The following is a 25,674-nucleotide window of genomic DNA, read 5'->3' as shown; positions in this document are numbered from 1 at the left end:
CAGAACCTGTCATTTTTGTGCAATTCCGGGTGTCACTTTAGATAACAATTCAGCCCTAAAGCATCCTCTTAGATAGTATTATTTAGATATGTTAAGTCCATCAACCTCTAATCCTTTCCAAGCGTCACCATGGAGCCTCCCCTTTTCTGAGGTCACATATCACATGACATAGTGTCATAGCCCACCTGACCCCTATGTCACAGGTCATCTGATCTAACCCCCCTAAGGGCACATGGTCATCCTTAAAAGGTCTTACCCATGGTCCCCCAGGTGCGCATCTGCCTTGCTGTTTAGATTCACCCAAAACCTGATCAGTTTAGGGTCCATATAGTGAGATACGCTGGCCATGTCTTGCTCCCCTTTCCCTTTTTCATCGCTATCGGACATTTTGCCAGAACACTATGAGAAGGTAAAGTATCACCCTGTCTAAATTGTACCCTTATGTTACCGCTATATAAGTGTATCATCTCTATTTTTCTTAGGAGCTGTATGATTGATAAATGTATTGTTTTATCCTGTGTGCCTGAGTGAATTTTCTTAATAAAATATACTTTTAGTTTACCAACAATCTCATTATTTAAAAGGAAATTTGGGGAAGACTGCCTTCTGTACATAGGTTTTTCAGTCCTGCTGCAGTTGGTCATCTGTGCCCACCAAACTAATTCCCCTAAACCTCTTTTAAGGGCAATTTGGCTAACAGATGGCCAAGAAGCATCCAGAAAGTGCCCAGGGACCACGGACAGGGTGCGTGAGTGCTCTACATGCTCCCTGAGGCCCCCATGGTCCGTCCCTCTTCCATGGCTGTCAGGACATTCCCGGGTACTCCTTTTCTGGCTGGCTCACTTCTGGGTTGGCTTGATGCTGCCCTCAGCTGTCTGTCTGTTAGCAGCCATTGTGTGGAGTTCTAGTTTCCATTTCCAGTTTTTGCATGTTAGCTGAAATTGTTGTTGTTGGAAATATGTATCTGTTCTGTATGTCCTTTGCAATGTTCTAAAGTTCCAGTCATTATAGGGTTAACACTGTGCCTGATTCCCTATTGTCTGCATGACCTAGGAAGAAGACTGCTGTCAATCAAGGTCTAGAAGCTGGAAAACCTGTTTTGTCTGTTTGGTCAGTCAAGTGATTTCCTTTGTTCAGGCAGAGAGTTCAAGAAGAAGGAGAAAGTGGTCTTCCATAAAGCACATGATCTTCTAGTGTAAGCATGTAGTTCTATAGTGTTTGTTGTTTTATCTCTCAGTACCCTTTCCCTGTAGAAATAAATATGTTTTTGCTTTCATGTTAAATGCCTCTCAATGATTATTTGATCCAGTGATCCATCGGACTGTTTGAAATAAAGAAATAGAATTTCAAACAGAAATCCCTAACAGTTGTTAGTGTTGTCTCCTTACAAATAATTGTCTGATGTTTTGAACCAGCTTGACTCTGCTGAATGGATCTGAGAATGGATGCCTGAGTGAGCACTCCAGTCTGGAAACCTGCAGCCAAAGGGGGACATTACAACTATAAGCCAGTTCGGTTTCCCAGTGGGGAGGAAAACTAAGTGTAAATAATCAAGAAACAAAGGCTATAGTAGGCAAGCAATCCAAAATCAAATAATGCAGATCACTAATATTTTAAAGCCCTTCAGGTGGATCATGAATAAGATATTCATTGCCTACTTTATGTTGTTTGTGTAGCACTGTGTTCTTTTGGCAAGCAAGACAAATCTGGAAGACTTGCCTCATTTGTCAAGCACAATATTTCCATTTAGCTTCTAAGCAAAATCACAAGATTTCTATTTAGCTTCTGACCATTGTTAGGAACCAATGATTTCCATAACTCATCCAAGTTTGGCTGCTTGCTGCTGTTCCACAGCAGCCACCTAATGAAAGTCAGTGCTAAGTAGTGGTTAGAGCTTCAGACTAGAACCTGGGAGACCCAGGTTTGAACTTTCACTCTTCCATGCCAACTCATTGGGTGACCTTGGGCCAGCCACACATTCTCAGTCTAACCTAATTTGTAGGGTTGTTGTGAAGATAAAATAAAATAGAGAAGAATAATATAAGTTGCTTTAGGATTCCATGGAGGACAAAGATGGGTATAAATGAAGTAAATAAGTTCTAAATACACCTGAAGATGGGGGCAATTTAATGCTAGCTTCATTGGTGGGTGGGAAGAGTTGAGGATATAGGGAGTGCTCAGTGGCTCAGCAGGCACTGTACAACTGGGCCAGACTTTTCTAGGAAAGAGGCTGCCAGGAGACGGAAGGAAGGAAAGCTGAAGGGGGGGGGCAGATAAAGGTTGATTGGCTGGTGGGTGGGAAGGAGAGAAGAAAGCAATCTCCAGTTCTGATGTTTATTAACTATTTTGCATACTAATTCACTGCCTACTCTCTCTATATGTAGGACTGCTAATTCCATCCCATGCTATTGTCTGATAAAGTGTGCTTTTAGCACACAAAAGCTTAAATTCTCAATAAAACCTTGTTGGCCTTAAAGGTGCTACTGGACTCCAATTTTGTTTTATTGCTTCAGACCAACATGGCTGCCTACCTGGATATATGCTAATAGGGGCTGTCCAGAAATGGAAACAAGAAAGGGGAGAGAGGAAAATGAGATGTTCCCTGCAAATTCTTGTTGATTGCCCATTTGTGATTACATATTTTACTTGAAAACTGGTAGCATGTTGGAGCCAGCCACATTTTCCACTTAATCCTACGCAATTTCTCTCCCTAGCACAACAAAAGCTCAAAGAGATGGAGTTTCCCCATTATACATAGTCTTGTTTGTGTCATCTAGCACTATCTGCGCTGTGTAAGCACACTGAACACATTAATTTCTGCTTTGAGTAGACCTGGCAGACCACATTGTGTGAGTTACTCGACATGTGGCTGCAGACATGGGGAAGATTCTGTCACAAGAGAACTTGCAAAGGCAATGTTCTATGAGATTTTGCTTCACGAATTTCTTTCCATCTGGCTGCTGGTCCTTCCTGTGCAGTATCAAGCTTGGAATGTCTTGTTTGCTTGACTGAACTGTGATGCCTGGTATTGGGTAGCAATTCATGATTAGTAGTTGTGTTAATCTGAAGCTGTTCTTCCTCCCTTCCTCCCCAAGGGAGGATCCTCAGGCAATGGAGAAAATAGAGGCTTTGCTCTTTAGCTCCTGTACGATTGAACAAGCCTGGCAAAGCAAGCTGAGATGCGGAAGGAAGCTAGAAAGAGGGAGAAGGAAGCAGATTGGTGCTTGTGAAGAGGGATCCCCGAATAATTAATGAATACCTCAATAATAGTAATGGAAAATATGATTGTGCCTTCAAAAGAGAATGTCTGATGCAACATTCAGAGTGACTGTTAAGAGGCCCCTCAGAGGAGCTTCTGCTAAACTGTTAAAACCAGACAGGCTAAGGGTGTGAATCCAAGATAACAGGGGCCCCACAGAGAAGGAGCTTCTTGCTGATAACACAGAGGGACAGAGCAGGGGAAAACTACAAGAAATTACTGGAAGGAAAGCAGGAGGTGGAGCATTTGAATTAGATAAGAGGGGGCTTGTCTGCTTGTTTTGGGAATGAATAAAAATAGTCAGAAGGCTGATGATTTTAACTTAGTCATTTTGAGCTTATGCTGACAAGTTCTACTTTGATGTCAAAGTAAAATACCTCATTTCAAACCAAGCAATGTGTGGGGCTTCGTTATTTACCTGCTACACTTGCACAGGGGACTGCTACCTTTTTAAATCTGAAACAATAAAATAAAAGAGGAGTCTGAAGTTGGGACATTCCTGAAGATTTGGGGATACTGCTTGGGAAAGGTTGGGGTTGAGGAGCAGAATATAACGCCAGTGTCCACCTCCAAAGCAGCCATTTTCTCCAGGACAACTGATCTCTGTCATCTGAAGAGTCCGTGCGACCTATTTGGAAGTTGACAACATTAGTCTAGCGGCACCTTAAAGACGAATAATATTGAAACTAGCATGCACTGAACTGTCTGACAAAAGCTGCTGCTGAAATACACTTGTTAGTCCTTAACGAGTCACTGGATTCCTGTTTTGACTTTACATGGATTGGGGGAAAGGACAGCGCAGGTTATAGAGACTCTCCCCAGACTCTTTTGGAAGACCGCCCCAATCTCAGATGACGCCATGACCGTTGCTCAGGGCTGCAGCTGGCCTCCGGTTGACCCCTGTCTCATGCGCTTTCTCTGCAAGCCCTATTCCAGCCCAGCGTTTCCAACCACCTCCCTGCACACACACGCTTGCGCCATCCTTATTGCCCCTCGCCGCCCTTCAATACGCATGCACATACACGTTCGCGCGTGCCTCTCTCCCCCTTGCCCACTCCGTCCTCCTCCCGAAGCCCCACCCTCTTCCCCCTCCCACTCCCAATCACTCTCCCGGCTGATGCTGGAATCGAGCGTCACTCCAGCTTCGGTGGCGCTGCAGACATGGCGACGACGCTGACAGTGGTCCAGCCGCTGAGCCTGGACAGAGGTAAGCGCACTGCTTGGCGCCTTATCCGGCTTCACTTGCAATGGCAGCCTGGAAGGATAGCCGCTTTCCCCCTTTGCCCTTTCCGCCGCAAAAGGCTGTAGAGAGCGCGCTTGTACTGAAGCTCCGTCCCCAAGAGCCCAATCCTCTGCCTTTGCCTGAGCGGGCTGTGAGATAAGCGCAGGCTGGGTCCCATTCCCATAGGAGCAACGTTGGTCAGCCGGCAGCAGCGCGCTTAACCCGCACCTGGGGTTCCAGGCTTGTTGCCGAACTGGAAGGAGAATAGGACACAATACGCCCTCCGAGACGGGTTAGCTGTTCCTCAGCACTGGGGACTTAGGGCTGCTGAAAGGGCTGGGCACATGCATGAGGAGATGGTATGAAAGGGGAAAGGGCTGGGTGAAAACTTTACACGAGTGTGCGAGCCTCGTTTGCCATAATGGTTAATCGGTAGAGCACAGTGTTGAAGCCATAGGATCAACCTGCCTGGAGATACAGCAAGAACCCACTTTTAAAAGAAATAAAACAAACACAGTCTAGACCAACAGTCGTTAAACATGGACCAAACTTCATAGAAAATAATTCATTGGAAAAGGGGAAGGATTTCAGTGTTTTGTTTTGTTTTTTAACAATTTGGATTAAGCAGGTAAAATGTGTGAAGGGGTCTATGATAATTTATGTGGTCTGGGTATTCACATAGCCTGTGGCTATTGTGTGCTGTGCTAGGCTCTCTGATTTTTTGCATGATTAATTTATTTTTACATATAGCTATTGCATAGAATTGCAGTCTGTCTTTACTGCACTACCAAGTGCAGCTGCAGAAGTGCTACCTGGTTTACATTTGCCTTTCAATTAGATTACTTTTTGGTGAGTGGTTTTGCCCCTCCCCTTCTATAAACCTTCTGTAAAATGCAGTGGCAAAATGAGAGAAAGCTCCCAATCTGGATTAAATGCTTGTGGTAGAAACCACAGCAATCAGTATTATATTGTGCTGTGGGGTGCATCTTTCAATAACAGTTGGCTGGGATCGGTAGCACAGGCTGCTCTAACATGGGAAGGAGAAACTGGTGGGTAAACTCACGGAGGAGGATTCAGAAGGAAGAGAACCCAAGAATTAAGAGATGGGGTGTTTGAAGGAAGTGAGAGAATGGGGAGTAAAGTGGGATAAAGTTGCCAGGTTGAAGGTTTATACCCAAGGTGCTAGGTCTTGGGGGTGGCGGGCAGTGGTGTACTATGGATAATTCCCAAAATTAAGTCATAATTCCAAAAGATCAGCTTCCAGCTAAGTGTACCTTGGATGGAAAGGAAAGGTCTCCTGTGCAAGCACCAGTCATTTCCGACTCTGGGGTGACGTTGCTTTCACAATGTTTTCACAGCAGACTTTTTTACGGGGTGGTTTGCCATTGCCTTCCCCAGTCATCTACACTCCCCCCCCCCCCCCCAGCAAGCTGGGTACTCATTTTTCCAGCCTCGGAAGGGTGGAAGGCTGAGTCAACCTCAAGCCAGCTACCTGAAAACCCAGCTGCCGCCGGGGATTGAGCTCAGATCATGAGCAGAGTTTAGGGCTGCAGTAGTGCAGCTTTAACACTCTGCACCACGGGGCTCTCTTTATTTATTTATCACCTTGGATGACAGCCCTATAATTATAGGGCATCTGTACATTCATAAAGGGAGAATTTTAGTCATTCTTGATTCTACCAACCCTGCCATCATCATGATCCCTCATTTTAAGTGGACAATGAGGGCCAAAATGGAGTGGAATTAGATGGTCTTCTGGATGTCACGTATTGATCTTAACTAACCAGTCCATCCTTCGCCGGTCAGCTTCTAACTTGATGTTGCTGCTATGAGAATTGTGAGGCAACGTAGAAACCAAAAAATAAGTAATTGTGTTTGGCATTGATGTCTGTTCTTATATAATTTCTTCATCTCTAAGAGTGCAATTGCAGAACCATGCTGCACTGCTGTTTGTTATAATTAATTTAAGAGGTAGATATGCTACAATTATGTTTTCAAAAAATCAAATTTTACCAAGCAAACCCAAAGCTACATTGGGAATTTGAAATCCATTGGTAAAATATGTGTCATGAAGATGTTAGGATTCCCCTTCATAAGCATTTGTCCCCACAAGGAACATTACAAATTAGAGAACAGTTGATCATCTTATTTGCTCTGCCACTGCTTGTTTTGTGCATTTTAGTGAAATCAAATTAACTCTCTTGGTATACAGCGTTCAAGGAACTTCAGGCATTTATTTTGAAATCTGTACTGTGTGTACCTGAAAGCCACTTCACAGGGCTTCTATATCACTTAAGAATTATTAGAATCAGGAGTTTGGCTATAAATACACTATCTGTTGAGGATTACAAATGAGTCGATATAGAAAACATATAAAGATTATTTTTGTCCATTCTATGAAAAAGAACTCTGTTGATCTCAGTTTAAATTTGTTTAAACTTTAGACAACTTTTCTGGATTCTGACGAAGACTAGAGGTATTTGTTTGATGGTCATAATCTTTACTAAAATTGATTTCTGAAGTGTATAATGTATGGTATACAAAAACAGTTTAGATCAGGGGTGGGGAACCTCCATCCCAAGGGCCATATATGGCCCTCGAGATCACTTGATGTGGCCCTCGGGGGATTGCTGGGCCGAACCAAGCCATGTGGCAGCCTTTCCGGGGCCTGGCTGGCCAGCGAGGATTGTGGGACTCAGCCATGCTGTGTAGCAGCCTCCCTGGGGCCAGGCAGGGATCACAGGGCCCAGATGTACTGTGCGGCAGCCTCCCTGGGGCATGGCTGGCCAGCCAGAATTGCTGCAGAGCCTGGAAAAGTTACTGTCACAGTTCAGGTAAGTTTTCCCCTCATTTCTTTATTTCACTTTCTTTCCATTTCTTCTCCCCATCTCTTTGTTTCCCTTTATTCCCCTTTCTTTATTCCCTTTTCTTCCCTTTCTTCCCCCATTTCTTTATTTCCCTTTCTTTCCATTTCTTCACCCCTTTTCTACATTTATTATCCCTTCTTCCCTCCATTTCATTTCCCTTTCTTCCCCCCATTTCTTTCTTTCCCTTTCCTACCCCCTTTCTCCCTTTCTTTCTCTCTTGATTATCCCAGATGGTGTGGCCTAATATGCCAATGAGTGTGTGACCTAATATCTAATATTAGGGGATGTGGTCTAATATGCTACTGAGTTCCTGGACCTATGTGTTTGCCTAGGGTGGCAGGCCGTGTGTGTGTGCCAGATTAGGCTCTCCCCACATGACTTCAAATAGAGAAACAATTATTTGCATTAATTTTGCTAGTCTGAATCGTTCTTCCTCAACAGAGCACTGTTTTTTAAGTTGATAATTTTGTATGGCCCATGAATTATGTTATAAATATCAATATGGCCCTTGGCAGAAAAAAGGTTCCCCACCCTAGTTTAGATAAACAGTTAAAGGAAAGAGAGAACACTGTTTAATGAGAAGAGTTTTCCTGCCTTTTTCTTAGAATCCCAGGGTGTAATCTGCAGCTCTGCCCCAGTGCTGACTACATTAAGCAGGATAAATATTTCCTGGCAAAAGGTTTAACAGATGGCAATCCATTAGGAAGCACAGCTTTTCAAAGGAAAGCATTACTATTTAAAGGGAGTAGATGAAAGTTAAATGTAATTACAATTCCACCTTGTATACTTAGGTTTCAGATGAATTTTATATGAGGGTGTGTATAATAATAATAATAATAATAATAATATTTTATTTATATCCCACCCTCCCCGCCGCAGCGGGCTCAGGGCATGTATCACCATGTATATTAAAAGATAGGTGACTATTACCAAACACATTGGTCACAATTTTAAGAAGTATTATGGTTTGGAGGTGGGTCAAGACTTAATTAGGTTTTTTTATTCTGCTAAGCCATCTGAAGCGTTCATTATTTTAAATTTTGCAAATGAATGTGCTAAGTCAAATTTAAAATTCATTGACATTTTTATTGAAAATAATACAGTAGCAGTTTAATTACCTACATCTTTGCATAATATAAATATTATTATGTATGAAGCATCCAGTATTATGTGTTGATATTGCATGAAGTAGTCTCTCCAGTGGTCAGTAATGCTTGCCAGCTAAACACCGAATAAGGGGCAAGAAGAGAGAAGCATTCTTCCAAGATTTACCGACTGTTGATTCCACTTAAGTTTTCCAACTACACAAAACTAGTAGGAAGGTTAATAATGTTGGCCATAATTTATCCCAGAAAAATGCCAATAAATATTTTAATTCCAGTATACTTAAAGTAGGAGATGCAAGGGGGATTTGATATGCCACTAGAAAGAGAAATTGTCCATGGTGTAGTATACTGATTTGCCATGTTTAGCCAAGATAATGACAAATGATCATTGTACAGCCCAGGCCTATGCATGGTGGGTTGGAAAAAGGCTCCACTGAGTTCAGTTACTCTTTAGTAAACTTACTTAAGATAACAGCCAAACAGGAAGTTCTGTGTTTCAGCTATGGAATCCCATGTTCTTGCTAAAATGGCCATTACTGTGCTAGAATTTATACCAGTTTTAACCAGTTAATATCCCAAGCTCTTTCAGTAGCAAAACATAATATTACTAGTACAAAAAGAAATCAAACTTATAAAAAACAGCTATTACCACACATTGTATCACCCACCAATCACAACCATGCTTTTAGTGATATCTCAGTTAGCAAGAATCCTTTCCATACCCTTTCCCACATACCAAGGCCCAAGCATACTTCCATAAGTGATCCACAGAAACTGCTCTAATATCTAATACTAAGATAGCTTAGTGGTTGGGGAAACTGTCAGTACCTACAGCCACAAGCCCAAACTCTTCAGCAAAGGGTTGTCTCCTGGGAGGACAGTGCAAGCAGCCACTTTTTTTTTTGCCATGGCAGAAAAGGAATGCCATTTGAGTTAAAACAGTAAACTATCTCAGTAGTCTAATGCAGAGGTCACCAACCCCTGGGCCGTGGCCTGTTAGCGACTGGGCCGTGAGTTGTATAATTATTTCTTTATATATTGCAATGTAGTAGTACTAGTAGCAGAATTAATAATACATTGGATTTATATCCTGCCCTCCACTCTGAATCTCAGAGTTTCAGAGCTGCTCACAATCTCCTTTACCTTCCTCCCCCACAACAGACATTCTGTGAGGTGGGTGGGGCTAAGAGAGCTCTCCCAGAAGCTGCCCTTTCAAGGACAGCTCTGCCAGAGCTTTGACTGACCCAAGGCCATTCCAGCAGCTGCAAGTGGAGTGGGAAATCAAACCCTGTTCTCCCAGATAAGAGTCCACACACTTAATCACCACACCAAACTAATAGAAATAAAGTGCACAGTTGTATCATCCTGTAACCATTGTTCCCCGCCCACCCCTTCGGTCTGTGGGAAAATTATCTTCTACAAAACCGGTCCCTGGTGCCAAAAGGTTGGGGACCACTGGTCTAATAGCAACCATGCATGACAGAAGAAATGATGATAGAATCTTTACAGTCTCAAGGAGCCTGACTCTGCAACATGCCCTCTTCAGTCCTTTCCATGTTCTTGCATGGGATGGTACCAATCAGACAGCCTGGTACCACTGATTCCAATGAGATGCAGTAGGAGAACACAGGCTCAACCAAAAAAAGATTCTAAGTTCAGTCCTTGGCTGCAAACTTGCAGAGGAAATGGCTAAATACAGCACTGATTCTGTTAATCAGAGCTGGTGATGCTAGGAGCTGTCTGTGGCAGTTTGCTCTTAGAATGCTCTTAATGTTGTCCAGTCCCTTCATATTGTCCTGTCTCCTTCATGTGAATCTGGTTGCCAGTAGATGCTGATTATTTTAGCACCAGACTTTGTTATCCATCCTACTCAGCCCTTTACTTCATGTATCATGGTTTCATTATACAAGGACAGTGTATAGTACTATACAAGGGACAGTGAACTGTTTGTTGGGAGCCTGAGCCCTTAACTTGGTTGGGTTCCTGTGGCTATGAAGAATATGTAGACTTTGAACTCTGATGGAATGTAGTTATGGAAAGTGTGCCTGTACACTGGACTATTCCAAAAGCAAAGGTAAATAGCAAGATACCAGACACCTCAAAATACCAAAGACACCAAGACACCTCAAAATACCAGAGACAGAACTGAAATGTAAAGCAAAACAGAGACATTGGGGTGCAGATTTTTTGTTCTAACAAGGTTTCTACACCCATTGAAATTGGTATAAGAGACCGAGTAATAGATGCAGCTTTCCCCCATCATTGCAGATTCATGCTGGGTAGAAGATAATGGATTTATACCCCACCCTTTACTCTGAATCTCAGAGTCTCAGAGTGGCTTACAATCTCCTTTACCTTCCTCCCCCACAACAGACACCCTGTGAGGTAGGTGGGCCTGAGAGAACTCTCCCAGAAGCTGCCCTTTCAAGGACAACTCTGTGACAACTATGGCTGACCCAAGGCCATTTCAGTAGCTGCAAGTGAAGGAGTGGGGAATCAAACCCAGTTCTCCCAGATAAGAGTCTGTGCACTTAATCACTACATCAAACTGGCTCTCTGGTAGGGCTGCACCTGTTACTTTGCTGTGTGTGGTTATTTTCAGAGGCACAAAAGATATTTTATCTTGCTATAACACAAATGTGGCAACCCCACATACAAACATCAGGTTTTCCAGTAGACACAGCTGAAGGCCTTTGGGGGTCGTTGGTATGGTGAGGGATCAGAATAGGGAACATCTCCTGCTTCTTTGCATGCTGAATTGCAGCCTTGTTGCCTAAAAAGATATTGGAATGGTCATCAGTAATAAGTAGAGTCTTACCAAAAAAAGAGGACTCTGTACTTCCTTAGGATAAAGTGTCCCTGTCTGATGGCTTTATTACTACCACTGAGAGACAACTCTTGAGGTTTAGGGAAACGTTTGGGTGCAGAGTGCAGGAACAATGACATAGACAAAAATATTTAAGTAACCACCTCTCCCCCCCGTTTTCAGATTTTATAATTTTTATTGGTTTTAACTACAGAAAGATAAAGCAGTACAAAAGATACATAAAAGGGGGAAAGGGGCATTTACAGAATGGGAAAAACAGAAACAGAAAAAAGTACAAATATACCAATTATAATTCTACCTCCAAATAGACTACCCGGATCATTCTGCCTGCAGGTATAAAGATCTCCATATATTTTACCATCCTTTCTTTCATTACAGAAAATTTTTAATAAACTAATACTAGCAATATGAATGTCAACAATTCTTCTTGAACACAAATAAGTGTATAAAGTTAAGAAAAAAATTTTCAAAACCATCTCAGCACCAATTTTGCCTAATTTAGCATAACCCTATTATAAGCACAAATTAAATTGTTGGTTTAACAAAATCCTTATTAAAATAGACACATAGAAATCATATTTTTATCTTTAACAAATTACAAAAAATACAACTTAATAATTTATCTATCTCAGTCTAAACAGTTTCTCCAGAGAGGCATGTTAGAAACAAATCTACCAGATTACAAAACAGTTGTACTATCTACCTTTTCAACAATTAATCCAACTCTTACATCAATATGATCATTTCACTGAATCTTAATTTCCGGTCTTGTTTTACTGCTGCGACATAGGGATCCATTTTGGTTTTCTTTTGTTGGTTTCAGAGCGTAGCACTTTCCCTTTCCAATTCCATGGATGTCAGCCGAATCTCTTTAACACTTCTGTAGATTTTCAGTTTCACTAGTTTTCAGCATAAGAATACCCATTTGCTCTCTAATAAGCTGCATTAATGAGCCAAGATCCTGTCTCAGAGAACTGATATTGGATAAGAAATCTTTTTTATAAGACATTTCGCTAGGCAGTGCCATTTTCTCTGACAGCAAACAGTCTCTTAATCCAAGTTGAAAAGTAGCTTCAGGGTCCTGTTAAATCCACATTCCACAAGAGCTCCAGCTGAGATTTCAAATGTTTCATTTCATATACAGTCAGGCGACAGAGACAGATCTCTCTAAAATATATCTCCTTTATGTTCAGATCATTGCAGTCTAATGTTGGTCTCTTTTGTATATGTCCAATAGTAATCCGGGTCGGTTTTAGTATTTGTATTCAATCCAATTTAAATAGTTAGCAATACTTAAGATTGCTCGTAGACTTTTTGAGGCCTCATTTCTCTTTCTTTGAGCTAGCCTCTCGTTGTTATGCAAAGCGACCCATTAGCCAGCGGTATTGAAAAGTCACTTGTTAAGTAGAATTGCCACATTAGGAATAGAAAGACGCTACATCAAAGGCATACTGAGAAAAGCGAAAGAAAGAAAGAAGTCGGGCGTTCATCTTTTTCTGTTGGTGCACCAACTTTCATGGCTGTGGAGCCTCGGGACATGCAGGAAGCACAGGGACAGCCGCTGCTGAATCCCTAGCTCCCTGCAAAAGTCCCATGCCGAAGAAAAAACCCCTCCAGGGCTTTTCTAGGAGGGTGCCACTTCGGTGACCCCCCCTCCAAAAGCCAGAATCAGAGGCACCGCAGGAGGACGATCTGCGGATACTTCTGAAGGCAAGATGACTGAGCCCGAAAGTCTCTCCCCCCAGTTTTCAATTTGATTTGGGAAAGGCATCATTCTCTGCCTGCTAGGTGGGACCAGCCTACCTCCCAGCAGCAAAACAAAAGCAAACAACCCGCCCACCACCACAATACAGTTGTTGCCAGGGTACCCATTCTCCAGCCTGGGGTGGTCCTTCCACGAGAGCAGAGACACCCCAACACCCAGAAAGCCAGGCTTGGCACTAATGATGGGCTTGCTTGGAGCCATTGTTGGACCTGAGATAGACAAAGATTCAAAACAACAAACTTGTTGCAACATTCCTCTATGCATCTCCCCGCCCCCCTCCCCTCCAGCCTTCTCCCTCTTCTGGGAAACAAAGGATGGGCAGCTGGCCATAATCCAAAGGTCCCAGTTTATAACGGGCTAAGAGGCTACCTATTGTCAGAAAAGGCACATAACAAAGGATCATACCTCTAGTACATCCTCCGTGGTATGAATGGATTATGTTCTGTAGGGTCATTTTGTAGAAAAAGAGGTGCTGGAGCTCCTTAGCACAACTCATTTGCATAGCTTATTTGCATTTGCCATACACCCTTGACATCACCAGAAGGTGTACTAAATTGTATCAGCTCAGCATCTACTTTAAAATGCTTCTGGAATTCTAATTGTCATAATAAAACCTTACTTCCGTCATACTTTTTAAATTACTTTCTCCTATGTGGCCACATGGTATGAGGAAGATTTCCATCTGTCTGCTTTATATGTTTTGGTTATTCCCCCCCCCCTTTTTTGCGGGGGGGGATATTAGAAAGTTTGTCAAATGTTAGAGTTCAGCAAAATTCTCACAGGGGGTCTGAACAGTGGAGCTCAGAAACCAGTAAGAAAGAAAGAACGCAATAAAATGTAGAGGTTCTGGAGCTCTGCTCTTGTGAGCTCCTGCCCAAAAAGAGGCCTGAATATCTGTCTTCCTCTAAGGAATCCTGCCACACTATGGTATTAATAGTATTTCTTCCCTCTAGCTAATAACCTCGTCTGTGTACACAAATCCTCCAACGTTTGTCTACATTTACATGTCCTAACTTCCTGCATGGCTATCAAGGAATTATTATCTGGTCAGTTCCACCAGGTTACCACCCTATAGAACAGGGGTGGCCAACGGTAGCTCTCCAGATGTTTTTTGCCTACAACTCCCATCAGCCCCAGCCATTGATCGTGCTGGCTGGGGCTGATGGGAGTTGTAGGCAAAAACATCTGGAGAGCTACCGTTGGCCACCCCTGCTATGGAATATCTCATCACACCTGTTAAGAAATGCCTTTCTTCTTGTTTAGCACCTGGGGAAACTCAAACATTGCTTTTTGTTAGGATCTCCTAAACCCATTATGTCATTGTCATTTTAGCTCACTCACATTAACATACCTTTATAGGATACATTTTCAGGTACACCCAATTCTGCTATGCCATGTGTTCTGCTGACCAATCACAAAGCAGCACCCCAGTCCATATCAGGTCTCGTGTGTATAGCGCTGGTCATTCTGCACACATCCCTCTCTTCTGTCAACAGGCTGAACCATTTTCCAAGATCTTGCAAAGTATTACTCGTAAATCTCCTCCCCTTCTCTTTTACCCGCTACTTACTTTTATTTCAATATCTTGCATGTATGTCACCCAATTTGTGTGCATATATTTAAATTGTTATTTTCTCTATAGTAAAACTCATTTTAATTTATATTTGGCCTAGTTATTGACTCTAATAAAAGGGGTTGATCAGAGGACTATCTCCATAAACATTGATAACAGATCTAACACTATCCCTCCTCTCACTAAGCTCTGCCTTTGTAGCTATTTTCACCAACTGAACATCAAAGGCAATATTTAATAATTCTGTCAGTAACACAGTGGGTGAAGCCAGGTGCGATTAGTAATGCTTGCTATAAACTTATGCAAGTGCACTGCTATGCATTCATTGCTCTTCATTGCTGTTTGTTTTTCAGAGTTCATTGTGCTTTTCAATGTAGAAATGTGCCCTAGTGTGCTAGACCAGCGGTCCCCAACCTTTTTGGCACCAGGGACTGGTTTTGTGGAATTTTTCCATGGACTGGGGGTGGGGCAATGGTTTTGGGAAGATACAGTTGTGCACTTTATTTTGGTTTGGTGGTTAAGTGCTCAGACTCTTATCTGAGAGAACTGGGTTTGATTCCCCACTCCTCCACTTGCAGCTGCTGAAATGGCCTTAGGTCAGCCATAGCTCTCGCAGAGTCATCCTTGAAAGGGAACCTTCTGGTAGAGCTCTCTCAGCCCCACCTACCTCACAAGGTGTATGTTGTGGGGAAAGAAAATAAAGGAGATTGTGAGCTGCTCTGAAATTTGGAGTGGAGGGCAGGATATAAATCCAATGTCTTATTATTGCTACATTGTAATATATAATGAGCCACGTGGCGCAGAGTGATAAAGCTGTAGTACTGCAGTCAGAGCCCTCTGCTCACGACCTGAGTTCAATTCCAGCAGAAGCTGATTCAGGTAGGGGGGGAAGTGTCGATAACTGGGGAAGGCAATGGCAAACCACCCCGTAAAAAGTCTGCTGTGAAAACGTTGTGAAAGCAACGTCACCCTAGAGTTGAAAACAACTGGTGCTTGCATAGGGGACTACCATTACCTTTAATATATAATGAAATAATTATACAACTCATGGCCTGGTTGCTAACAAGCCATGGACCAGGATCGGTTCATGGCCCAGGAGTTGGGGACCCCTGCACTAGACTATTATACTAAAGGCCTTCATCATCACAGTCCCCACTTCTTTGCCAGGGGTTCTCTAAACACTGAGACAGAGCAATGTAGCTTCACATTGTTGTGAGCTATGTTTTCTTGCTAGGGCTACTACCTGTGAGCTGTGAATGGCTGTAGAGTTAGTTTGTATCCATTTCTTCACAGTAGCTGTGGGGACAGGAAGCAGAGAGGGAAATAGTGGACATTGGCTCTCTACTGTCTTAAATCACTACATATTTACTTATGTATGCATATGTCAACAAGTTCAACCAATTTATAGTGACCCCATAAAAGGTTTTTCAAGGCAAGTGAGAAGTAGCGGTGGTTTGCCATTGCCTTTCTTCATAGAGTTTTCCTTGGTGATCCCCCATCCAATTACCAATCCTGCTTAGCTTCCAAGATCTGACAAGATAGGGCTACACTGTATTATTCTGCATGCTACATATTTATGTAGGGCAGTTATTTTGCTGTTTTAACTTTACACTAGTTGGCAAGGTAGAGCTTTATTATGCAGGAAGATAGCCTTCAAATTAAGACAATCATTTAACCAGTCCTTTCATTCTATCAAATCCATCCATTACTTCTCCCACTGTGGTTTCATCCACATGATACTTGACAAAGCCATAACAACACCCATATACCACTGTAACTTCACTATGCTGTTGTAACCTCTCCTTGTTCAATTAACTTGGTGCTGGAACTGGGCAGTAAGTCTTCTCCAGGGGCTATCCTTGTGTTATTTTCCTTGGTCCCAGATATTACCAGTAGCAACATGAAACTGTGCTCTATTTTTATCTGTACACCACAATGGCATTTACAATCAATATGTGCCTGTCGAAAATACCATCAAGTAATTCATGGCTGAAAAGCTCTTCTCTCCCCCCCCCCCCCAATACACACAATATTGTAGATGCCTAAGATTGATTTAATGAGAGGGGATTTAAGATTCAAACACAGGTATTCCTTTCTTTGATTCTTGTCAGCTAGGGTTGCCAAGTCCAATTCAAGAAATATCTGGGGACTTTGGGGGTGGAGCCAGGAGACTTTGGGGATGGAGCCAGGAGACACTGAGGGTGGAGCCAGGGGTAAAGTTGTGACAAGTACAACTGAACTCCAAAGGGAGTTCTGGCCATCACATTTAAAGGGACTGCACACCTTTTAAATGCCTTCCCTCCATTAGAAATAATGAAGGATAGGGGCACCTTCTTTGGGGGCCCTTAGAATTGGACCCCCTGGTCCAATCTTTTTAAAACCTGGCGGGTATTTTGGGGAGAGGCACTGGAAGCTATGCTGAAAATCTGGTGCCTCTATCTAAAAAAAAAAACAGGGTCCCCCCAGAGCCTCAGATACCTGGGGATCAATTCTTCATCATTCAGTATGGAGATGGTCTCCATACTGAATAATGGAGTGCCCAGCAGCTATTTGCTTCCCCCCACTCCCCGCTTTCTGATGTCCCTGAAAGGGGGGGAGGGGGGAAGGGCTCCAAACTTGCCACCGCCTGGGGATTGGCAACCCTACTCCCACCCCGTGCCAAGTCTATGCCTGCCCAGCAGGACCCGCGGTTCATCACCCCAACCAACACCCATTACCCTAGTTGGTGATCCATACCGAGGTAAGTCCCCAATTGTTCCCGGGCCACAGTTACCCAAGGGATCCCCCCGCCCCGCCTGCTGACGCACCTGGAAGGGATTCCCCGGGTCCCCCTCGAAGGGGTTTCCCCCGCTGTTCAGGGCCATGCCTGCCCTCTCTCCGCCATGGGTCATGCGTCCGCTCCCTCCGCCAGCCGGCGAAACTCTGAACGCCTGAGAGAGTGCACGTCACCGGCGAAAAAGGGAGGGGATTCCCAACAGGGAGTGCCGCGATGCCTCGATGTCCATGTCGCGCATTCGTGACGCACATGAGAGCGTCCTGTGGGGGGAGGCTCATGAGAGCTGTAGTTCTTTGTGAGTTGAGCACGAGCCCCAGCTACGGTGGGCGGGGAGGGGGCGGCAGCGGGGCGGCGCGGCGGCCTCGCCCGCTCTGGGCTGGGGCAGCTCGCCATGCTCCCCGGCGCCGTTTCCCCCTCCCCCCGCTTCCGTTTTTTTGGGGAGCGGGGGAAGAGGGTGGAAAACCTGGGGTCCCCTGCCTGGGCGGGAGGGTTGGGAAGCCTATTGTCAGCATATGTTTTCTTGCCTGCAAAAATGTCTTGCAGCATACTCCTGGTGTGTAGAACACATTTCCAAAATAATGGGAATTTTAATCACTTTGCAGTTTAATCTCACAAGCACTGCTATTTAACATGAGCTTTGCTTGGGGCAGGACTGGTAGAGGAAGGGATGCGCAGCAGTTCAGCTAACCAGTAGATTGAATTGCAGATGTTCCAGAATTTCAAGGATTTAGAAGGCAGAAGATCATGTGGCATATAGTGGGCAAGGGTGAAGGAATATTGTAAGGGACAAACTGAGGATGTAGAGAAACATAGCAGAGTATAAGAAGAGAAGTGAAGTGTATCATTAGCCACATTCTAATGCCAGCAGATTCATTAAGTGCCAGTATATAGCGACTCCATCGCAAGTGTTAAAATCAAAAGTGTGCTATACATGTAGGTGTAATTGATATGATATGATATGCTTTATATGAAAGATGACTATGTGGGATGTTTTGAGTCCTTTGAAGAGAGTTCCATCATCAGAACAAAACTGTTCATCAGATAGAATCTGAAGGCAATTAATTTGCAGTTATCTATGGAGCAAAACTATTTAATAGTGACCTAATAATTGCAGTAATTGTTAATGTTAACATTGTGGCTGAGAGACAGGAAGAGGATAGCTTCCTAATTTAATAATACTGAGCAGTTCCTTATGCAGACTTAGTTTATTAGCTGAGCAGTTCTTCATGCTGGGACATACCCCCCCCCCCCGAGGACCAAGGCTATGTTAGAAGGCCAGAGCACCCAAGGATCCTTCCTTAGTAAGAGCACAGAATTAGAAGGCTGGAAGCAGGCTTTTCAGGTGCTGTCTGAATCAGGTTCTGGAAAGAAGGAAAGGTTGCTTTGGGAACTGAATATAGGTTACAGCTTGATTATAAATACTCCTTAAGATAACTTGTGAATCAAATATTTTAATTGTACAGATGAAATGGGAATAATGTTGTGTCAGTTCTATGGATGGTCTCCCACTGAACATGGTTTGAGCAAATTACAGATTTCATCTTTTCCTGCTTACATTAATTTATTATGATGCTTGGGAATTGCAGTTCCTTTGGTACATAAAGATATCATAGCAAGGAAAAAGCATTACCGCTGGCTGTAATGTTTCCTACAAGTCAAAACTGCAAACTGTAAAAAAGTCAAATTAGAAATCACTCAGGCATTAACATGACTTTTGACATTAAAATAATCCAAAATTGTTGGGAATAATACGTCTTGTTCTCAAATCTGTCTCAAGCAATTTGAAGGCATTCTCCTGCAGTATTGCAAGTTCCATTGATAAATTTAGGTTTTGGCCTGAAAATTCATGTAGCGGGCATGGAGTAGATGTGTCAAAATATAGTGAGAGAAAAACAATAGGTAAGATCATGAACCGAAAAATGAATTGCGGTTTCAAACCAGTTCATTTGGTCACACCATTCCCGAACCAGAAAATGAACCGCCTTTTTCGTTGGTGGTTGGTTTGGTTCGTTGCAGTTTGTTTTCCAAACAACCTGGTGCCAGTTCAATAAATTCCTAAGCAGTGCTAGGGGTAAACTTCTGGGAGCCCTAGATACAACCATTTCAGTTGTCCATACCTTGATTGGCAGCCCTGGGAGCCAGTCAAGGAGCTCCCATTCTGCTCTGCTGGAGAGCAGACTCAGCCTCTCATTTTGCAGCATGAAGAGAGAAGAGTTAGTTGTCATGAGAACTGAAGCTGAGATTTCCTGAAGGCACCTGCCTTGGGGGTGTGCTATAACTTGGACATTCCAAATCAAGTCTTCACCAAACTTGGAGGGTGGGTGCAGGAGAGCCTACTGAGGACTCGTGGTGAATTTGGCATCTCTAACTCATGATGAACTATTCTACACATCCCTAACCAAATGAACCGGTTTGGGAAATCAAATGAACCACAAACCTTTGTTTACCACCAGTTCGGGCAATCAAACAAACCAAAAACCAACACAAACCAGTTCATGGCAATCTCTAATAGTAGTAGATAGGGGGCCCCTATCATCATCAAGCCGCTTTACAAAGTGACAGCTGCCCCGCCCCCACATGCATGTGCACACACAAAAAACGAACGCCGTATGTTTCCTTATGGGAGAGTGACGCAACAGTTCCCGATGGGAGGCTAGGGATCTGCCGTCCCCAAGGAATGCCGAATGTTTTCTAAGGGGGAAAGGAGGGTCAGCCACAGGTGTAGCAGGCTTCATATTGTTTGGGGAAAGCGTGTTTTGCAACACAGACGTTATTTAGAGAATTGTGGAGATGCAACGGTTCTAAGCAGACATAGTTTGGAGAGGAGACATACCCAACGGATAAAATGATGGCTTTAAAACTGAACACAGCTAACATTATACATGTAACACGTCCCTTTAACATCAGGTTGCATCAGGTTGCGTGTCGATACAACTCATGCTCTTTAACTTGTTCATTAATGACCCGGAGTCGGGAGTAAGCAGCAAAGTGGCCAAGTTTGCAGATGACACTAAATTATTCAGGGTGGTGAGAACCAGAGAGGATTGTGAGGCACTCCAAAGGGGTCTGCTGAGGCTGGGTGAGTGGGCGACAACGTGGCAGATGAGGTTCAATGTGGCCAAGTGCAAAGTAATGCACATCGGGGCCAAGAATCCCGGGTACAAATACAAGTTGATGGGGTGTGAACCGGTAGAGACTGACCAAGAGAGAGATCTTGGGGGTCGTGGTAGATAACTCACTGAAAAAATGTCAAGACAGTGTGCGATTGCAATAAAAAAGGCCAACGCTACGCTGGGAATTATTAGGAAGGGGATTGAAAACAAAGCAGCCGGTATCATAATGCCCCCCTGTATAAATTGATGGTGTGGGCTCATTTGGAATACTGTGTACAGTTCTGGTCACCACACCTCAAAAAGTGTATTATAGCATTGGAAAAAAGTGTAGAAAAGGGCAACTAGAATGATTAAGGCTTTCCCTATGAAGAAAGGTTAAAACGCTTGGGGCTCTTTAGCTCGGAGAAACGTCGACTGCGGGATGACACGATAGAGGTTTACAAGATTATGCATGGGATGGAGAAAGCAGAGAAAGAAGTACTTTTCTCCCTTTCTCACAATACAAGAACTCATGGGCTTCAGTGAAATTGCTGATCAGTCAGGTTAAAACAAATAAAAGGAAGAACTTCACCCAAAGGGTGATTAACATGTGGAATTCACTGCCACAGGAGGTGGTGAAAGCTACAAGCATAGCCAGCTTCAAGAGGGGTGGGGTTAGATGAAAATATGGAGCAGAGGCTATTAGCCACAATGTGTGTGTGTGTGTGTGTGTGTGTATATATATATATATATATATATATATATATATATATATATATATATATATATATATATATATATATATATATTGGCCACTGTGTGACACAGAGTGTTTGCCTGATCCAACACGGCTTCTCTTATGTTCTTATCATGATCTGCAACTTGTGTTTCACAACTTGGTGCACACTTAAAGATACTGCTACTTACTTGAGCTCTTTTTAATATTTGCAGTGTGGTGATTAACATGTAGAATTCACCGCCGCAGGAGGTGGTGGAGGCTACAAGCATAGCCAGCTTCAAGAGGGGATTGGATAAAAATATGGAACAGAGGTCCATCAGCGGCTATTAGCCACAGCATTTTATTGGAACAGTCTGGGGCAGTGATGCTCTGTATTCTTGGTGATTGGGGGGGCAAAGTGGAAGGGCTTCTAGCACCACTTGTGAACCTTCTGATGGAATATGGGTTTTGTTTTGTTTTCTTGCCACTGTGTGATACAGAGTGTTGGCCTGATCTAACATGGCTTCCCTCATGTTCTTATTATGATCTGGAACTTGTGTTACGGGGGGATACTGTTGCAAAGACATTCATGACTAGTTCTGCAACCCTTTCTAATAACACTGCCCCGTTAATTATTAATTGCAAACACCTACAGTTTCTTATTAACATTGAAACCTATCTTTCTAGCAGCTTCAGCAACCTGTTCTCAGACGATCATGAAAACTGTCTCTCATCCTCTGCAAGCACAGGGAGGTTACCAGTCTCCAGGCTGGAGAATCTAGCTCAGGCTGTGAAAACAAGAATTCTCACAGAACCGTGTCTGGGAAACTGGTCTCTCCCAAGGTATCATTTCCCACCTTCTAATTTGATCGATCTTATATATTGCTAATTGTGAGACAAAAGTATTTAACCCCTCAAACTGTCCTAAAAGGTCAACTGCTCAAGGACAGTGATTTTATGGTGAGAAGTGCAGAAATGTATACCTCTCAGACGTAGGAGAGTACACACCTGCAGTTCAACAAGAATATTGACAAAATACGGATATTATTAAAGCTGACACAATTTCGGGTCTAATTCTTCCGGGGTTGGAAAATGGCGAGTTGAGTTGCTTTCCCTAACGGGGGCAGGCTGGCACTTCTGTTCAGGGTAGTAAAAGGCAAATTAATGCCTTCTGCCTACATTTCTCAGCTAGAGAATTGTCCAAGATATGCACAGATACTTTGAGGAGACTTACCTTGGCTGAAAGGGAGTCCTGGGGGGTGCCCTTTGAGGAATCTCAAGAGAGAAGTTGCATATTCATCGTCTGCAGAAGTTTCCAGAGTCATCAAATTGGCATACGCTCGGCAGGATCCAAACCTTCTTTTACAATTTTAAACATCTAATCTGCAAAGGACTGGTGTTGATTTGGATAAACTACGGAAAAAAGGTACTATTTGCTATCGCTTCATTCCGGGACTAATTAAAGTTAAACGAAACAAAAGTAAAAGGTGGGAGCTGGAAATACTGAAAGCCTGAAAGGAGAAAATGATAAGGGGCTAAATTTGAACTTTGTAAACTTAAAAGACAGTGTTAAAAGAAGAAAGGAATTTATTGTTTAGTCTATCTGTGATTGAGGAGGCAGCACCATCATCACAGACCTGCAGTTCTCATAGTCAACACAGGAAATACGTCAGATATTGTGAGATTTCTCTACCAGTGAAACAAGATTTGAAGGCAAGAAAAGCAGGAAGTATTGGAGGAAGAAGAAGGAAGTCAATGAAGCAAACAGCCTACTCTAGGATTATAATACCAGAGAGAGACATCGGTGGCCATTGTTGTTGGGAGGACTAAGTTTTAACATTGTTTTTAAAGTGATTGGGACATTAAACATTGGTGGAGTTAACAGATTTGGCAATTAAAAAATTACTACTGTTGGATAGTAGATAAAATTTGAACTGGTAAAAGGGGAAAAAAGGAAATTTTTTTAAAGTGAAGCAAAAGTTGTGACTGCCATTTTGGGAGAAATAAAAGCTTTAAACATTAATATCTGAGCCTGGGAGGCTCAGAGGACAGCGAAATTGGATGCATTGGAAAGGGCAAGCTTCACTTTATCAAACCTGATGGTTCAAATTCAATTTGGTGAGATTAAAATTTTTGATTTCTTTTATATGTCAGACCCGAAACAAACTCGTGCTAGGGCTGCTTCAATAGAGAAAATGCAAGCCAATTAGATGCAATGGAAGCTAGGATAATGAAGGGGATGAAAGAAATGATAACTGCCTCTAAAAAAAAATAAGAAAGGATAGTGAGGACTCAAAGAAAGAATTAAAAAAAGAAATAGAGAATCTTAGAAATGACACTGTGGTAATAACAAAGAAAGTACAAGAAGTGGAAGAGAGAGTGAAAACACATGACTCCGCCTTGTTAAAATTACAAGAAAAAGTGACAATTCATGACTGAAAACTGATGGAAACTCTGATCCATCTGAGAGGTGTACCTGAAGATGAAGAATCAGACTTGAAAGAATACATAATAAAAATAATTGCAGAATTTTTGGAGGAAGATCCTGAAGGAATAGAAATATGTATAACTATATGTATAGAGTAAATTCACTCTATGCAAAAAACAATAATCTGCCAAGAGATGTGGTCATAAGATTTATGACAAAAGAAATGGTGGGAAAAATCATGAATAAAAAATTTGAAAAGTCATTTGACAGTGGGAGGCAGTAGAGTAAGAATTATGAAAGAACTGCCAAGACAAGTGTTAACTGACAGAAAAGCATATAAAAATTGACAGAAAAACTATGTGTCAATGGAATGAGGTATAGATGGATAATAGCTGAAGGTCTGAGCTTTGAACTTCAAGGGAAAAGGATTACAATCACAAATACACAGGAACTGCAAAGATTTTATGAAGAAGATAAAGAATTTGCACCATGATGGATTACAAATTGATATCTTGGAATGTAAATGGACTAAATTCACCACAAAAAAGAAAGGCAACATTTCATTGGATAAAAAAACAAAATTGTAATATAGTATGTTTGCAAGAAGTGCACATTAAACAAAAGGATTATAAATTTTTATGGAATAAACAATTGGGACTAGAATTTTTTACACTGGCTGAACAGAAGAGAGGAGTAGTCTTTTATACTAACACTCTGTGTCACACAGTGGCCTATACACACACACACACACATTGTGGCTAATAGCCTCTGCTCCATATTTTCATCTAAGCCCTCCCCCCTGAAGCTGGCTATGCTTGTAGCCTCCACCATCTCCTGTGGTGGTGAATTCCGCAGGTTAATCACCCTTTGGGTGAAGAAATTCTTCTTTCTATTTGTTTTAACCTGACTGATCAGCAAATTCATTGAATGCCCACGAGTTCTTGTATTGTGAGAAAGGGAGAAAAGTACTTATTGCTCTGCTTTCTCCATCCCATGCATAATCTTATAAACCTCTATCGTGTCACCCCGCAGTCGACGTTTCTCTGAGCTAAAGAGCCCCAAGCGTTTTAACCTTTCTTCATAGGGAAAGTGTTCCAAACCTTTAATCATTCTAGTTGCCCTTTTCTACACTTATTTCCAATGCTATAATACACTTTTTGAGGTGCAGTGACCAGAACTGTACACAGTATTCCAAATGAGCCCACACCATCAATTTATACAGGGGGGCATTATACCGGCTGCTTTGTTTTCAATCCCCTTCCTAATAATTCCCAGCGTGGCGTTGGCCTTTTTTATTGCAATTGCACACTGTCTTGACATTTTTTCAGTGAGTTATCTACCACGACCCCCAAGATCTCTCTTTTGGTCAGTCTCTACCGGTTCACACCCCATCAACTTGTATTTGTAGCCGGGATTCTTGGCCCCGATGTGCATTACTTTGCACTTGGCCACATTGAACCTCATCTGCCACGTTGTCGCCCACTCACCCAGCCTCAACAGACCCCTTTGGAGTGCCTCGCAATCCTCTCTGGTTCTCACCACCCTGAATAATTTAGTGTCATCTGCAAACTTGGCTACTTTGCTGCTTACTCCCGACTCTGGATCATTAATGAACAAGTTAAAGAGCATGAGTTGTATCGACACGCAACCTGATGTTAAAGGGACGTGTTACACGTATAATGTTAGCTGTGTTCAGTTTTAAAGCCATCATTTTATTCGTTGGGTATGTCTCCTCTCCAAACTATGTCTGCTTAGAACCGTTGCATCTCCACAATTCTCTAAATAACGTCTGTGTAGCAAAACACGCTTTCCCCAAACAATATGAAGCCTGCTACACCTGTGGCTGACCCTCCTTTCCCCCTTAGGAAACATCCGGCATTCCTTGGGGTGGGCGGATCCCTAGCCTCGCATCGGGGACTGTTGCGTCACTCCCCCATAAGGAAACATACAGCGTTCGTTTTTTGTGTGTGCACGCGCATGTGTGGGCAGGGCAGCTGTCACTTTGGAATGCAGCTTGATGATGATAGGGGCCCCATATCTA

At 42.8% G+C, this 25,674-nt stretch overlaps 1 protein-coding gene across 3 annotated transcripts in view; it reads left to right on the top strand.

Annotated features, from left to right (window-relative positions):
- The first annotated feature begins 4,326 nt into the window (after window positions 1–4,326).
- LIN7A (lin-7 homolog A, crumbs cell polarity complex component) overlaps window positions 4,327–25,674 on the top strand; it is a 97,223-nt gene continuing 75,875 nt past the window's right edge. For 2 of the 3 annotated variants that reach the window (XM_060244566.1, XM_060244565.1), the window contains exon 1: window positions 4,327–4,466. In XM_060244566.1, coding sequence (XP_060100549.1) covers window positions 4,421–4,466 — 46 coding nt within the window. In that variant the 5' untranslated portion in view covers window positions 4,327–4,420. The remainder of the gene's footprint in view (window positions 4,467–25,674) is intronic. The other variant, XM_060244567.1, reaches the window with a different exon arrangement.

The sequence above is a fragment of the Heteronotia binoei genome, chromosome 8 (assembly GCF_032191835.1).
Source record: "Heteronotia binoei isolate CCM8104 ecotype False Entrance Well chromosome 8, APGP_CSIRO_Hbin_v1, whole genome shotgun sequence".
NCBI lineage: Eukaryota > Metazoa > Chordata > Lepidosauria > Squamata > Gekkonidae > Heteronotia > Heteronotia binoei.
The sequence above is the reverse complement of the archived record's forward strand: the minus strand, read 5'-3'. Positions and strand labels throughout refer to the sequence as shown.